Raw genomic sequence first — 16075 nt, forward strand, 5'->3', positions numbered from 1 at the left:
GATTTAAGAGTTTAAAGTTTAGTAATTACAGCCCTTCTACAGTCTTATATTGTTACAGCTAATTTACTGCAGTGCAGCTAAACCTTGGAGAGAAACACAAGGTGAGATATGCAGGTGCTTCCAGTCCCTGCCTCTGTATTTTCCACAATCCTTCAGCTGCTTTGAGAGATTTGTAGTTGCATTTTTAGACATTTGTATTTTTATTGGAAAGCCCCTCCCACTGAAAAACCATCAATAGGAAAATCCTGATTGGAACATATGACTATAACAACATTTGGATCAAATCCGTGTAAGTCATCCTCTTTCCTTTAGCGGGCGCTGCTGAGGTCAAATGATTGAAAACATTGGTTACTGTAGGCTCTTTAATGAAATAAAAGGGATGGACAGCAATTAAAAACATGGATTAGAGGTTTATGGAATTTAATAAGTGGAAATCAAAGTTACAAAACATTTAAAAAAGAAGGAGTACAGTGTCATGCTGGGAAATTGTTATTTATTTTTCTTGGGGAGGACAGATGCTGTTAATATTTACAGCTTTGAAACTGATTGGGTGTTTCTCCTTACGACGACTCCTACACCGAGATGAAACACTCATTCCCTCTGAGTTTGACATCCAATACTCCCATAAGCACTTCTCATTTTCAGCTTGTAAACATGAGCCTGAAGGACACTCCTCCACAAACACGGCCAGCAGGGAGAACATACGAGCAATCGCCTCGAAATCCGAGAAACTACTCCTGCGTGACGGCTACGAGGAGTAAACCACCTGAGATGAGACAATAAAACGCAAAGGAAAAAAAAACACACACAAAAAAAAAACCCTACAACAACCATCTGGCAGCTGCAGAACCCGGCAGCCAATCAGGAGGCCGTCCGTCTAACGAGCCGACTGCGTTCCTCCCCTCAGCTGTTGTTACAACGCTCTGCTTTGTCATTCATTTCAGCCATGGCCTTTCTGGCAGCTCCCCTCCAAAAACAAACAAAACAAACAAACAAAAAAAAAGCAGCACTGCGTTACCCAACTTTGAAAAGTTCTGATAAATGAAGGCGTGTTCAACACTTCCATATCATAAGGAAATGCTCCCCGGCACAAGCCCCTCCCCCCCAGTTCCTGAGTGAACGCACCTGAATAAACACGAGGAGGAGGGAGTGGGAGAAGGGAGGGGAACAGATGGGGAAAGAGGGAGAAAACAACCGACTGTGAGCTGCAAAGTTTGCCTGCTGAAACGGTAGTTAGAATAGCGTCAAAAAAAAAGCAGTAGAAGTTTTCTTTTTGTTGATGCAACCCGACAAGAAGCCCGTCTTCTTTCTAAGCGCATGCTGACGTGAGTGAGACGACGTATAAAACCAGGTTCCAACCTAAACTAGGCTTAATAAACGGAGAGAGATGGAGGATTGTTATGCTTTCTGCCTGTTCACAGAAGAGTGATGCAAATGTCTGCTGCACCAATGACTGAGGTGGACATAACCATAACATGACATGATAATCAATGTTTATTGATCTTTGAGAATACACTTCCATTATTACTCCATTACCATTATATTATTAAAAATGGTCTAAAAACAACATTATTATTGTTTATCACAATAACTTCTGGGACAATTTACCATTGTGACAGGCTTGCATCTGCTTAAACTTTCCTTTAGTGTTGCAGTCATCCTTAAACCGCAACAATCGATACAGAAATAAAGATGGCGGGGCCATACCAGAACGGAAAGGAGGAATGGTCCAAACGGAGTCTGGTGTGGGATTCAACACACACTTTATGCGGTTCTGTTTTGATATATAAACACTCGACCATCTCTTTAAGTTATTAACTTAATAACGCTCATTTAGCCGAGATGCATCGGCGTGTTATGAAACTGTTTTTTTCATTTTTTAGACTTTTACGTTATGGAAAGACAGCCGGCCGTCTTGATGCAAGAAAAAACTCAGTTTTTTAAGAAAATGGCTGCTTATCAATGAATCGCTAGTTGATCTATAAGATCAATTATCTTTAGATTAACTCCTTATCATATACATTTCCTTAGTGTGCTTCAGAATCTATCAGATTCTGTTGGGAGTCGGTTCTCCACCATCGTTTTGCCTCTTGTGATGTCACCCCAAATACACACAAATAAGAATGAGCCATTTTCCTTGAGTGTCTTTATTATATTTAGCAAAGACTGAAAATGTATACTTTATTACCCAGCTGAGCCTTTGGAGGCAGCGTAAAAAGTTGACAAAAACACATTCATTTTTATGACTCATCTCTTTTTAAACAACACTCGTAGACGTGTGAGCAAACCAAGCAGGCCTACTGTAAAGTGGCGTCTGAAAAGACGTCAAAGGAAAAAGACAGCAGCTGCATTCCAGCAAAATAAAAAGGTGCTTCACAGAGCAGAGAAAGCTATTCTTCTCTCTGCGTCGCACAGTTGAACTGCAGCGAGTCGCCATAGTCTGCCAATGATTTCCATATATAGAAGCCGGGAGGTGCTCTGCTGCTGGAGGTGGCGCAGCCCCCGACTACCAGAGCCTTGCAGGACTAAGTCATTAGGCTGTCTCTTGAGATTACATGCTGTCTCCGTGATTCCTCACATCATCGCCTCCGCCAAAAAAGAAATGGAAAAAGAGGCATCAGTCAGAAACAGGGATGCTGAACGGATGTTTATCAAGCCGTTTTGCATCCCTGAAGACGGAGGAAAAGAGGTAAAAGTCTGAAAAGGTGGACAGATCAACGTGGTGAGGCAGAAGAAACAGCTAAAGAAAGGGGGGGGGATGGTTAGCCAGTTTGTATGTTTTCCCTGCAACAGAAAGACGGCGAAAAATAAGAAAAACCCATTTCATTTTCCTGCAAGCACCCTTGAATACTAATAACTCCTGCAAAGCTCAAAGGGCTGCTGGTGAAAGGCGAGGAGCCTGGTGGGATGGACGAGTGCAGCTGACATTGCGAGGGAGATGGAAGGAGGGGGGAAGATGACATTGCAGAGAAACTGGAAAGAGGGAGGAGGAGGAGGAGGACAGGGGTGGCGATGATGATTCAGACAAGAAGGAACAGAAATCTGCTGAAAACATGTTTGTACAGAAAAAGCTTCAACTCGCCAACAATTGTCTCCCCCTGTTACAGCCACACTAGCGTGACATCTTGTTAAATGTGGACGGACGAGCTCCGACACGGGAGTGGACCCGGCTTGTTTTTGAGGATTACAGACAGGAAGTTTGAGTCTGTCTTTTGTTTGTTTGTTTTTTTCCAAAGTCGTGCGACACTCCCGCGCCTTACCTTGCACACGCGAGCGATCCGCGAGACGATGGTGTTGTCAAAGAAGTCAAACTCTTTCCCCGCCTCGCTGAAGAAGAAGTAGATCTTGTCGTCGTCGCCCACGGGGTTCCTCGCCGGCTGGCTCTCCTCGATCAAGGCCGACCCAACAAAGACGGGATCTGACAGAAACACAGAAACATTTAGTCGCACAAAGGGGTTCTGCCTTTGTCGCTTATGGACTGAACGTGAAATATTTGCTTTAAGCTGGAGGGGGGAAAAAAAGAAGAAAAGTTTGGAAAGTCGTATCTCAGAGTCCGGAGAAAGTAGAGGAAACAGGATGCTCTGTGTAATTGCACTCAGATGGCTCATCAGGACCACTCTGCACAGATTACCAGGAGATCAAAAGACAAGAGCCATCCTAATTGTGCGCAGCGTGCAGGAAAAAAGAAAAAAAAAAACTCCAGCAGCGGTCGGCTGATGCCGTTTTGATGTGCAAGTGCTGCTGCCGATAGGACCGATCTACCGAGGCTCGTCTTTGCTCCCATTAGTGACTTTGCCTCACTAATGACGGCTGCTTCTCAGAGCTTATCTGCTGCGGCTGCTACCTAATGGAGGACATGCAGGGGGGAAAGAGAAACACACACTCACCTTGAAGCCATTTTAAAGAATTCTCCGTCTTCAGTGCCGTTCCCTGACCCAGACTTTTGTAAATGACCGGCTCGTTCCCTTGGAAGTTGCTGACGGTTCCGGTGTACAATTCCCCGTCTGGAAGGGGAGAACAACCATTACCGAATTGATGGACCGATCAATCAGCAAGTGATCAGAACTGACCAATTTTGTCCTGATTGGAAGAGGCTCTCCAAAGTGTGAACAGCTCTGTTAACGATGCAGGTTTTCGGGATAAGTCGACTCGAAACGTTTCCTACAAATACTGTGACATATATTCTGCATATATTGTAGCCGTCTACCAGCATACAGAGTCGGCATGTATTCAAGACTGAGCACTTTAAATGAAAACAAAGCACTAGAAAAGGTGTGCACACTTATGTAACCAAGTTATTGAAGTTTTTTTCTCCAATCATTCCCAAATGTTTAGTTGATTGTTGAAACTCCAAATTAAATGTAGATAATTTATTCATTTTGGTCTCTTTTTTTGGGATTTAAGTATTATTTAAGTATTTAACAGGGGTGTCCACGCCTCATATCCACTGTTACTAAACTTTAAAGTTAAACTTTATTTTGTATAGTACCTTTAAAGACCAAAAAGGGGTGCCAAAACTTAGAAAAACAAGACTGCATGTCCAAAAAAAAATGGATTTCCAGAGTGTCGGCGCCAATAAACAGAACGATCTGACGTGAGAATAGTGCAGCAATCCGAATGTGAGGAAACAAAAGCATGAATAATTATTTCCAGTTCAATGGCGATTAGCTTGGCGAGATTCCTCAGATGTTAAAGAACCTGATGCTTGTCTCCTTTGTCCCAGACATGCAGTTTTCTGGTGCAAAGATAACCATTTCAGAGATGAACGCGTCTGCCATGCACAGCTTATCAGACTAAGTGCTTTAAGTCACTGTAAGCTCTGTAACAGAGCAGGGAGTGAGGGAATAAAACCCACTCCCACAGCATCAGGGTTAATTATTCACTAATCGCATGTTAAAAACAAAACAAAAAACCCCTCTTACTCTTTACTTCCGGCTACTTAAGACGCTCTGACGCAGGCAGACATTAGCAGCCACATTGCGGCTCATCGGCGAGTCAAAAGGACGGCGCTCACATCAAAGCCTCTTCCTGCCCGCTCCCGGGAGGAAGCCGTTCATGAGAAGCGAGAGTCTTACTACGTACCCACGATGATGGCGGTGGATTTGTACTCCGGGTTAAAAGGGCAGCGGCTCCGCCCGTCCTCCGTCACGACCTCGCCCGCGTCGTCTCTCGCCAGCGTAAACGTGGACGTGTTCTGGGGACGAATGGAGGGGGGGGGAAAGAAAGAGGCGATCAGGGAGAGGCCGGGTGGCAGCGAAACGAGCGAGGTGAGGGTGAGCCCGCAGGCGTCCAGCTCATTTCCTCCACTAGGACACACACCGTACACGCCCGGCAGCGTGGAAACCTGCACATTTTACACACTTTGGCTCAGTGCTCGGCTTCAGCTTTCTAGGAACTTTGCAGGGTTAAAACAGTTCAGATTTTTTAAAATTATAAATCAGTTTGGTTTTGGGTCCAAGTTAGTTTTAACTAGTTATTACTCAGTTTCAGTTTAGTTTTTGTTGGTTATAGTAGCAGTTTTAGTTGTGTTTATACTTTGTTTAATCTTTGTTGCAGAACGGCACAAGTGCCACCAGGTGAAGTATGGAGTGCCATAATTTGATGACATAAACTGCTTGTTTGTTTGGGGAAAACAAAATAAATTCATTTCACATCATTTCGAAAGGCTGATCGACTCATAAACACAAGGATATATCTCTAATTTCAATATATTCTAGTTGGTTTTATAAACACACAATACAGTCCCAGTTGTAGTTTTCCCCCATTAATTACTGTTTTTATTTATTTAATTTAACAAAGACGTTTTCTCAATTTCAGTTTTCGTCGGAGCCAACACTGTTGACTAAAGCCAAGTCATTGTCATAGTTTATGTTGTATATGTCACTCCTCTTCATTTGATGGCAACATTTTATGAGATTGTGATTACAAACCACACTTTAACTCACGGCTATTAGTGCGAACATCTCATACTCGCCCATGGCCGACTCATTTTCTAAACTTGTATCAACAAACCCCAAGAGGAATCCATTTAGATCTTCATATCAGATGTTCATTCGCCATCTGATAAATATCGCCATCATTGATGAATATTTCTTGAACGAGAGGTAGAAGCCTAGCTCCCGTCTTTCACCAAGTCAACGACGGCGTGCAGCAACAGGTTTGGGAGGGGCAGCACTGCGTCACTGTCCGATCTCGTGTGCCGTGCGATTCGACAGCTCAAAGCACAGTCGGTGGTCTGGACACAGTTCACAAACAGATGAAAGACTAAACTTCTGATGGTTGAACACACAGCTAACTAGCTTGATCGTGATTCAGTTCTTTTCCTCCAGATTTTCCCAATTTCTTTTAAACTGGATGTTTGATCTCAGGATCCTTTGATGGCAATTTATTTTGTTTTTTAGGCAGTAAACGCATTAAACGGCATGTCCTTTGATGAACTTTGTCTCGAGTTCAGCAACAATAACTCTGGTTAGAGACACGTAAATGTCGGGAATCGTTCAATCGCTTCACATGTTTTGGGTCCAAAGCTCCAACCCTACTTGAGGAACACATTTTTTTTTCCCCCCATTTCATAGTCAATGGTAAGATTAATGTGAGCACTCATAAAAAACCAAAATGGCATTATTGTTCTGCTAAGTGCATCTGTAGGTGGCTTGCACAAAAGGTTTTCTAGCAAAAAAACAAAACAAAAAGCTTCTTTTCTTTCAAAAATAATTTAAAACCGAGGCTCTCACACCAACAAATCTACAAGCTCGCAGCAGAATAGATTAAGAAGCACTCAGTCAGAAATCCACACCTTTATTTGTGTTAAAATGGTACGATGGGACATTTAATCACCAATCACATCTGAATGCGTGAACTTCAGTCAGCTGTTGAATGAAACAGAAACTTCTGCAAACTGAGGAAGAGTTACAGTAACATTACAGCCGTCAGTAAGAAAGTTACTGACGGCTATAATGCTGTTTTCCCCACATCTAAACAGCACTTTGATGAGGGTAAGTTGCAGTAATGGCAACTTGTTCCCATGATCGGGTCTGACAGGAACATACAAGTGGCGCCCCTGGCTCGGGTCGACACTCTCCTGTCTCTTCCATATCAGATGTTTTACTCTGAGCTTGTTTCAGTTTGTGTCTTTCATCCTGATTGTTTAGTGTCTCAGTGTCCTGTTACATTTCTCCTAGAGTCCCCCGTGTCTGTCTGGACTAGTGCCTTCAAAAACAAACTATTCATCAGTGGTGATATTCGGCAACTCGGGGACTATATTGTTAGAAATGATTAGACGGAGACAGACACACACACACACACACACACACCCACACACCTACACACCCACGCACACACGCACACACACACGGTTTTGTCGAGTGCTTCTGTAGGCCCAGAAAGGACATACTTGCTGTTGGAATCCCAGTTCAGGGCCCAATGTCCTGCCAAGTCATCTCCAATCCGAGCCAGGCCGTGTTTTCCCTCCACTTAGACGTCAAAGCCGGGAGGTTAATTCCCTCTTGTTTAAAAGCAGAGCGGCCTCCAAGCTTAGCTGAAGCACTAACAGTAAAAGTCGAGGTCATGTCTTCTGATAGTCGCCTTCACTCCTGCCACACTTGATAAATCCATTTCTTTCTTTCTGGGAGCTTCTGAACCTCAGCAGGATGTACTTTTATGTGGAGAAAAATCCAACAAGGACTCAGAGGATAAACGGGACTGAACTTATCTTTAAAAAAAAAAGTCCAACTTCAAGCGTGCTATAGTAAAAGGAGGAAAAAGTTGGGTTTTTTTTTTTTGCTATACGACAGATGTGTTCACTTCTGGATGTGAACAAAGGTCAGACTGAGAGATCGATACTTACTATGTAGGCACAGACGGGACTGAAGGCGTAGGTACCACACACATAGAGATGAGTGCTATTGAGCCGCAGGAGAATTTTGATGTAATTGAAGCAATCGGTCTGGATGAAAACAAAAGAGAGAGAGCGGTGAACGTAGAAAGTCAAAAGACATTTCAACAAGCCGCTGAAGAATTTAATCACTGTAAAGTTACCGTCCGAGAGCAGATATCGACGACATGGCCACGCTTCACACACGGTAACTTTACATCGATATTCTGACATGTTTCCAGTCCTCAGTCTGATTTTTAAATGCATTTGTACAGCAAACAAGCTTTAAACATGGAACCCGCAAAAACTGCAAGCCGGTATGAAGAGGCAGGGAAGGAAGGAGGGATGAATGGACAGATAATAAATGAAAGGACAGATGATTTATAGATAAGAAAAAACTCCAACAAATAGATACTGAACAGTTTAATGGTGGGTGGATGAAAAAGAAAAGAGTGATGGATGGATGAATGGACAGATAGATAAAAAAGAGGGATGATGAACAAATGAGTGAAAAATGGATGCATGTATGGACAAAAATAGAGGAATGGATGAATGCATAAAGAAGAGGGATACAAGCATGAACAAATGGATAAAAGAGGAATGGATGTATGGATAAAACAAGGGATAGATGAAAAAAGAGGGATGATGATATAAATAGAGGGATAGATTGGTGGAAAAGGCCTGGATGGATAAAAACATCTGATAGATAGACAGGTAATGGGTGGAGGAGTAGACGGATGGACAAAGATGGAATAAAAAGCGCGTGATCAATCATCAATCAATCAGTGGATAAAAAAGTGATAGATGGAAATTAGACGGATGGACACTACATGGATGGATGGATAAACGGACATCCGGACAATGTACCATCAGACAGTCTGAACAAAGAATGAATGATGAATGGACAGAAAAAATGCTAATAACTTTCCACGCAAACCCAAACCCAGAAGACTTAAATCCTGCACTTCTGCAGACTTTCTCTATCCGAGTCGGTGCTTCCACAGACCGTTTGACAGAAACCGTTCCTCAAACGCTGTTGGGAAAACCTGTCTGCTATACAGAGCAGTTTGCCTGCAGAGCTTTGTGTAATACAGACAGAGCTGTGCACTGCAGCAGGAGGATTACAGAGGCTTCTCACCCAGGGACACAACAGCTGGCATGACAACAAGCTAACACACAGACTGAAGAAGAAGCCGTTCCCCCGGGGAGCCTGCAGACTTGATGAATCTGTTTGTATCTGCTGGAAAGGTTTGTCAGCTCTCTGCTCATGTTACTACCTCACATGTGAAACAAATAGCAGATCGCAAGGGGAGACCGAACACACGGTGAAGGCGTTCATTGTGACTGATTTTCTTACCTCCAAGTTCTTTCCTTTAAAGCTGCACTCGTCTCTTTTTCCGGCAGGAGTTCCCCACGTCAGCTGAGATGGGGAAAAAAAGGGAGGAAAAGCTGAGTCAGTCAAATAAAATAAAAGGTAACCAGAGATAATAGATGGATGGACCAAGTGGACTGAACTTTGGCTCATCTGCAGGACACATATTCAGCAGTTTCTTAAAAAAAATAAATTTAAGTAGGAGGTTTTGACTAAACATGGAGAGTGCAGGTTTCACAAACTCAAACCTAAAGACTTTTTAAGACCATTTAAGACTATTATGAACGGGATTTAAGACCCATTTCTTCACATATTTTAAATGTACAAACTTTGTCCAGCCAACTGGCCATAAATTTTAGCTTGATAAATGCAAAAGAACTAGCTAGCTAGCCAGCTAGGGTATGCTAGCAGTGAGTTACACTTGAGTCACAGAAAACAGTGATGACTGAGTGTGGCTTGCACTTTTGTCATGACAAGATTATATAGTCCTGTCATGACAAAATTTAAGACACTTATTAACATAGTTAAGATCAACTTACTATTTTAATTTTAAAGGCCTTCATTTTAGATAAGGCCTTAAAATGACTTATCTAAAATTAAGACATTTTAAGTCTTAAACTAAGACTTTAAAAGTCTTAATTTTAGTCTTAAATTAAGTGCTTGTGCAACCTTAAAAAGTTTTAATTTAAGACTTTTTAAAAGACTGCTAAAAATGGACCAATCAGACGGCCTGAGACTGGGATGTACAAGCTAGAGACAAAAAACTTTTAGAGTAATAAATGCCCATCGTTTTAGTCAATTAGGAGAAGAAAAAAAAAGTCCAATCTTGATTGGCCAGGAAAAGCCTGATTGGGGAATTTCTAGTTTTGACTGTTAACCCGTTTGGCTCGCTGCTTTACTCTTACGTTCTTTTGCAGCTTGGTCTTGCTGATATCCGAGAGGCTGAGGGCGAACAGCGCCTCCCTGGCTCCGACGTACAGCATGTCGTCCTCCTGGCTCAGCAGCAGAGAGGTGTAATTGAAGACGCCACCTACTGAAAATCTCTTGGCCGATCTCTCCTTTGCATCTGGACAGAGAAGAAAGCAGACACACACACAAACACACACACACACACAGGAGGAGGCAGCAGATTATTATAAGAGAGAAGGGCAGAAGGAAAAGTAACAGAAGGGTACAGAACATGTCCTGATGCTCAGAGTACAACCAGAACTGGAACGCTGTCCGTTTTATTGTTCGTCAGAGGGGATAAAGGATTAAAATTTCCTTCCGCTTCCTTCCTTTGACGAGTTTTAATCTCATGTGCTCATTATTGCAGGATAATACCCATCTGTTCCACCCACCAACAACCATCAAATGACCTCAAATCTGAATGGAGAGACATCTGGGAGAAAACTGCTTAAATCTCCTTAAACTTGTAGAGCTTGTTGCTCCATTTTGATAAAATCACTTGTCTTTCCATCTAGGAAGCACAAGAGAGTCAGAGCACCATGTTTCACTGTAGGTCCATGGAAGCACGTTTCCTTTTGTTTCCATTTAAGGCTGGTATGTTCTCGTAGACGGCAGTATACGTCTCTAGCCCTGAGCTAATTTAGGATTGACTAATGAATGAGTTTTGGTGACTTGCTGGGCAAAAGACCACTCTGGACAAAAGTACTCAACCCTAGTACTTGAGTAAAAGTACTGAAAGTGATGGCCAAACCACACTCAACTAAAAGTTGCTCAGTCACAACTCAAAGTTAAAATACCAAAGTGCTTACTTTTGAGAATACTTAAGTGTTCAAAAGTACAACTTAGATTTTATAATATTAGTACATCGCTGTATTGTTTTCTGAGTGCTTTTACAGAACCTTGTAGTTTGCCAAAGTTGACACCACCTGAAAAAACTGCAATAAAAATTTACCACAATTTTTTTAAACATTATTTTAAAATGTCCCCACACTCCAAAAAAAAAAAAAGAAAGTAAAAACAAAAACGACAACAAATTAAACATGGTTGTTATGGAGACTTGGTGACATCATGATCTTTAACAATCGTTCTCCAAAAGTGATCTCCTCTTTGTTTTTTCCTCTCCCTCTCCATCCTGCCAACAGCGCACGGCAACCGAATAAGTACCAATCATAAGCAGCTCAAAGAACTGGGTCCCTGTGTGGCGTAATAAACATACCCCGGGCAACTAGGAACCACCAATTATAAGTTACTAGAAACTCTGGTAAACTTTATTTTTAAGAGATGGTTAGTGGCACCGACAATCGGTGCAACCAGTGATTTTGTTAAATTATTCTGCGAGTGTCACTGCAATTAAAGATAAAGTTATCTTACACATCTTTACTAGCACTGCCAATAAATTCAAAGTCCACATTCTGAATTTCAGAAGTAAATCAACTTCTATCTTTTTCTTCTTCCACACTTTTAACCATCTGTGACATTTCCAGCTCCATTTCTGAACCACTTTTTGTTTTCTGTTTTGCTGAAAGGAAGCAGTTTACCTTTAAATTACGATCCGTCACATTTAACGTGCGAGCGGTTTTCCAAAAAGACTAAATAAAAAGACCAACATGGTGTCACAAGAGTCCTAAAAAATTCTTTGTCGAAGAGTTGCACTGGGTGATTTTAGTCATTCGGGCATTAAATGAGCAGGACGCTCCATCTCTCCATCTATTGTTTGTCATACTTCTAAACTGTTTGCAATTTAGGGCCGTCTTTGTAAATGTTTGTCTCTTCCTGCTTATTCCAAACGTTCGAAACGCACTCCATGGCCTCTCTGTGCCAAAAAGAAAAAAAAAAGTTGTGGTCACAAACCCCACGAGTTTATCCACATAAGATTACGAGCTTCTAGCCAGGGCTGTAAAAGCTAATATCTGCCACAATTAAGCCACTTACAATCCTCCCACCCACCACCCCCAAACTCCCAGTGAACAACCAGAAAACCAGTTCACATCTCAACTATCCTGGTGGCAAGAAAGAAAAAACAAAAACAAAACAAAAAAAAAGGAACCAAGCCCCACGTTTATCTTCAACGCCCCAGGTGGTGCGTTGGGCCGTAATGCAAATAGAGGCAGAAAACCGCAATAAATGTTTACAGCCCGCGACGTAAACTTCTCAACGTGCTCACAAATGGTTCATCTCGCGCTCGAGGCAGTTTGGCAGATGATCATCCTTCCCCTTGTGGGAGTGAAAGCCAGCTGCGCGAGCCGCATCTCGTCCAGATTCAAAACGCTGGGCCCTTTCCACATCAACAAACCCTTATTCTCTTTTAAAAACGCAGTGACATCTGGAGTCAATCAGGACCCGGGGCCCGCCACTAAAAATCAAGGCACAGAGGGGGAAAAAAACAAAAACAAAAAAAATCCCAACTCTCTTTTGTCCTTCAGGACACATGTCTTTCTGCATGGAGAAAGGAAAAAAGGTAAGGGTAACCTGATGAAAGTGTTCGTAAATGCTCATAGAGATGCGTATCCTAAGACTTTGCGGACACTCGACAAACAAAGGAGGGCCATCTCTCCTCCCAACAAGGGGACATATCATGGCCCGACTGTCAAGGCTCCCAAGGGTTTGGGACATTCGCTGGAACCCAAAGGCAGCCTCTCCTCGGCATATTAAAACTCTCTGACATAAATCACGGTGACAGTCTCTCAGACAGACAATGGAATAACGAGCACTGGAGAGCAAACTCATGAAACTTTTACTCAGAGGGCAGACAAAAGGTATTTATCAGGGGGTGGATGGGTCTGAAGGAGTTGTGGTAACCGGGATGATTGGACTGAGAGCTTGACCTATGAAAAACAGAGTATGCACACCGGACAAAAAAGGAATCCAAGAAGAGAAAAAAAAAACCCCAGAATGTCAGGCAGTAACAAATGTCAAGATGCAGCCATTTCAAGAAGTTATTTTGTGAGTTTTTTCCACGCTATGATGCAGTGGAGTACCTCAATGTAGCATCTACGGATATAAGCAGCTTCACACTCAAACTCGATTTCCATTCACCACCCAGTGGTTTACTCAGCTGAGCAGGTCAGGCTCTCAGTTTCTGCCAGGGATTATCAATACAGCTGCCTTATGGTCTGTTTTTATGTAGTAAACCGACAGGCACCACCACTCCTACGAATTACAATGCGAGCGTCAAATTAGTTGAAGAAATTTGGGATAAAATTTCAAGGTTACAAAACCCCGATACGCTGTAGACCAGAAACACTCCAGAGGTTTGGTTTGGGAGATGATCTGACCCGTTGCGTTTGCCCACTTTATCTCTAAGCCTCTCAGAGTGTCAACGTAAAGGTAAACCGACATCGCATAAAAGAGTGCCAGTCTGCAGAGAAATTCATGCAAGCACATGGCAGAGTGAGGATAAAATAAAAAATAAAAAAAAGGGAGCAGGATCAACTTCCCCCCTCCTCCTTCTCCAGAGTTTAACAGCATATAAAAGGCGGGGTGATGGCTTGGCAGCATGGTAGGTGTTACTCTTGCCAGGACTCTAAGGGCCGAGTGTAAACATGCCCCAGATTTACTAGAGCAGAGTGAGCTGAGTCACAAGGCAACTGGGTAACAAGGGCAAAAAGGTTCACTTCGAGCCAGGCTGTGAAAAACAAAACCAGAACGCAACCCCTTCAGATGGGAAGACAGAAAATATACACCCCCCCCCCCCCCAAAAAAAAAAAAACCCAACAACTAGAATTGCTAATCTGCGATCCAAGGCTACAATGGCCTACACAGGCTCAGTCTGACATGATTTGACAACCGCACTGACGAAAAAAGCAAACATCAAGGCCATCAAGTCATTGTTATCATTTGTTGGGGAGTGCAGGAAACGGGGAGAGAGACCAGTCATAGTATGAATCCAGTTACTTTAGGACACCAAGGGCGTACTGGCAAACGATACAAAGAAGCAGAACTGTTTTAGGTGTGCATTTTCATTCCTTTTGACTTAGATAAAAACAGAATGCCAAAAGGGAACAAGTCGGCATAAAGCAAGTCAGTTTTGTATTTATTTTATCATGATTTAAGTGAAAAGGAAGAAAAATGATACATGGTGTCTTCTGTATATTTTGTGCTAGGCCCCAGTGAGTCTGACACCCATAGATGAGATCTAACAGATCCTTAAAAAAAAAGAAGAGCTAAATCAGTCAAATTGCTGTACTTTGATCTATGGTCAGACTTGATGGTGTGATTGATGGAAATAAATCCTGGAAAAAAACGTGTAGGAGGCTGCAAAAACTAAATGTTGGGAAGGACTGTCTCCATTTCGTCTGAAAGAGCTTAAGCTACTTTACAAAGAACATGGGTTAAAAAAAAACCCAAAAACAAAACAAAACAAAAAATCAATCAGATGGACAAAGATGTTCCTGCTCTCTGAAGGCGGACGCTTTTTCTTTAAGGAAATGGGAGCGCTTCCCAGGGCTGCAGCCTCAGGAACCCGTCTACCCATGTCTGTTTTTTTTTTTTTTTTTTTTTTTTGGATGGGCTGTGCTGAAACAAATTTTGTTGTGCTTTTTGTATGACAACAATAAAATCTGGTTCTGTGTGCAGCCAAAGTCAAGTTACTGACTCTAGGAGGCTGAACACTAATGATCGCTGGAATTTTCTTCTTGTTAATAAGCAAAGAAATGAGTAAAAACTTTGCATTAAACTCCTTCCACTTTACAATAATCCACAACTATGTTCGTTTTAAAAGCTAATAAAATATGTTGACGCTTGCAATATGAAAAAATGTAAGTTTGCTTCCATTCTGTTTATATGCGATAGCGTGTGAACTTATGCCAGCCATAACAAAGAGACACATGCACCTTGAAGATAATAAGCAGAGGCCAAGGGCGAGCTGTGTCCAGTGATTCCTAACAGGATTATATTTCAGAGAAATGTGTTAATGGTGCCAAAGGGCAACAAGGGTAGAAACCCCATCAAGGCAACCACTGGAAAAAAAAAACAAAACCATGAAGTAGGTGTTTGATGAAAATGTTATGGCTAAGAGACCTAAAGCCTAAAGTGAGCATGAAGTCAGTGCATCAAAACAAGGCGAAGACACATCCTGCATGTGGTGTGGTATTCTGTAATTAAAGGCTTTCAGGTCTCACTCATGCGCCGTGAGACGGCATGCACCCACGCGACACTGCACCTGAAAGCTTACAAAAGCCTTGATGCAACATTGGTGAGACAGAGAGTCACTCTGTGTTGTCTTGGGTGAGCTGTTTAAACAAATATGGCGACCCTAAAGACACAAAGACGGATAGATGGTATAATTTTCTCACTAGCAACGCATAACAAACACGTCTGCGCTTGTTGTGTGTCGGGAAACTCCTCAGACTCTTTACTTTTGTCAAATCTTTTCACGGGGGCTGGTAAATATTGTCCTGAAAGGTTTGTTTACCTCAACGAAAGTCCTGCCTTACAGTTATTACAGGAGGCACCAACTGTTCCATCCTTTGCGAAGCCAAGAACACACTGTGTCAACTGGACTGAATAGGACCAATTGAAGAATGCAATGTTTGCTAAAAGGAGACTTCGGAAGAAGGCAACTGGTGATGAACATACGATTAGATAAATGTCCAAAAAAACCCCCCAAAAATCTGATATGACGCCACATAGAAGCTGTTTAGACCTGGCACCAAGATGCCAACTTGGATTGTGATAATGGTGGGACAAGAACACCCTCACTGGTGGTCTTTGACAATTATATGCATGTATTTAGCACACTAAACGACCAACTATTGCCCTGACTGGACTCCACTCCAGCTATGAAGTTATTTCCTTGATGGAAAAAGCTGCCAGTATTCATTTGAATGTTTCAAATAAAGTTTTTTTTTTCCTTTATTTTGTAAGTGTAGCAAATGGTTTAT

General features: G+C 42.3%; 1 protein-coding gene across 4 annotated transcripts in view; it reads right to left on the bottom strand.

Annotated features, from left to right (window-relative positions):
• LOC102224004 (semaphorin-4B) overlaps positions 1 to 16075 on the bottom strand; it is a 101641-nt gene that overhangs the window by 11078 nt on the left and 74488 nt on the right. For all 4 annotated transcript variants that reach the window (XM_023332684.1, XM_023332686.1, XM_023332685.1 and 1 more), the window contains exons 3-8: positions 10151 to 10311; positions 9231 to 9293; positions 7847 to 7945; positions 5083 to 5194; positions 3888 to 4004; positions 3261 to 3418 (exon numbers count right to left, since the gene is read on the bottom strand). In XM_023332684.1, the coding sequence (XP_023188452.1) occupies positions 3261 to 3418; positions 3888 to 4004; positions 5083 to 5194; positions 7847 to 7945; positions 9231 to 9293; positions 10151 to 10311 (710 nt within the window). The remainder of the gene's footprint in view (positions 1 to 3260; positions 3419 to 3887; positions 4005 to 5082; positions 5195 to 7846; positions 7946 to 9230; positions 9294 to 10150; positions 10312 to 16075) is intronic.

This window comes from Xiphophorus maculatus, chromosome 4 (genome assembly GCF_002775205.1).
Source record: "Xiphophorus maculatus strain JP 163 A chromosome 4, X_maculatus-5.0-male, whole genome shotgun sequence".
NCBI classification, from domain to species: Eukaryota; Metazoa; Chordata; class Actinopteri; order Cyprinodontiformes; family Poeciliidae; genus Xiphophorus; species Xiphophorus maculatus.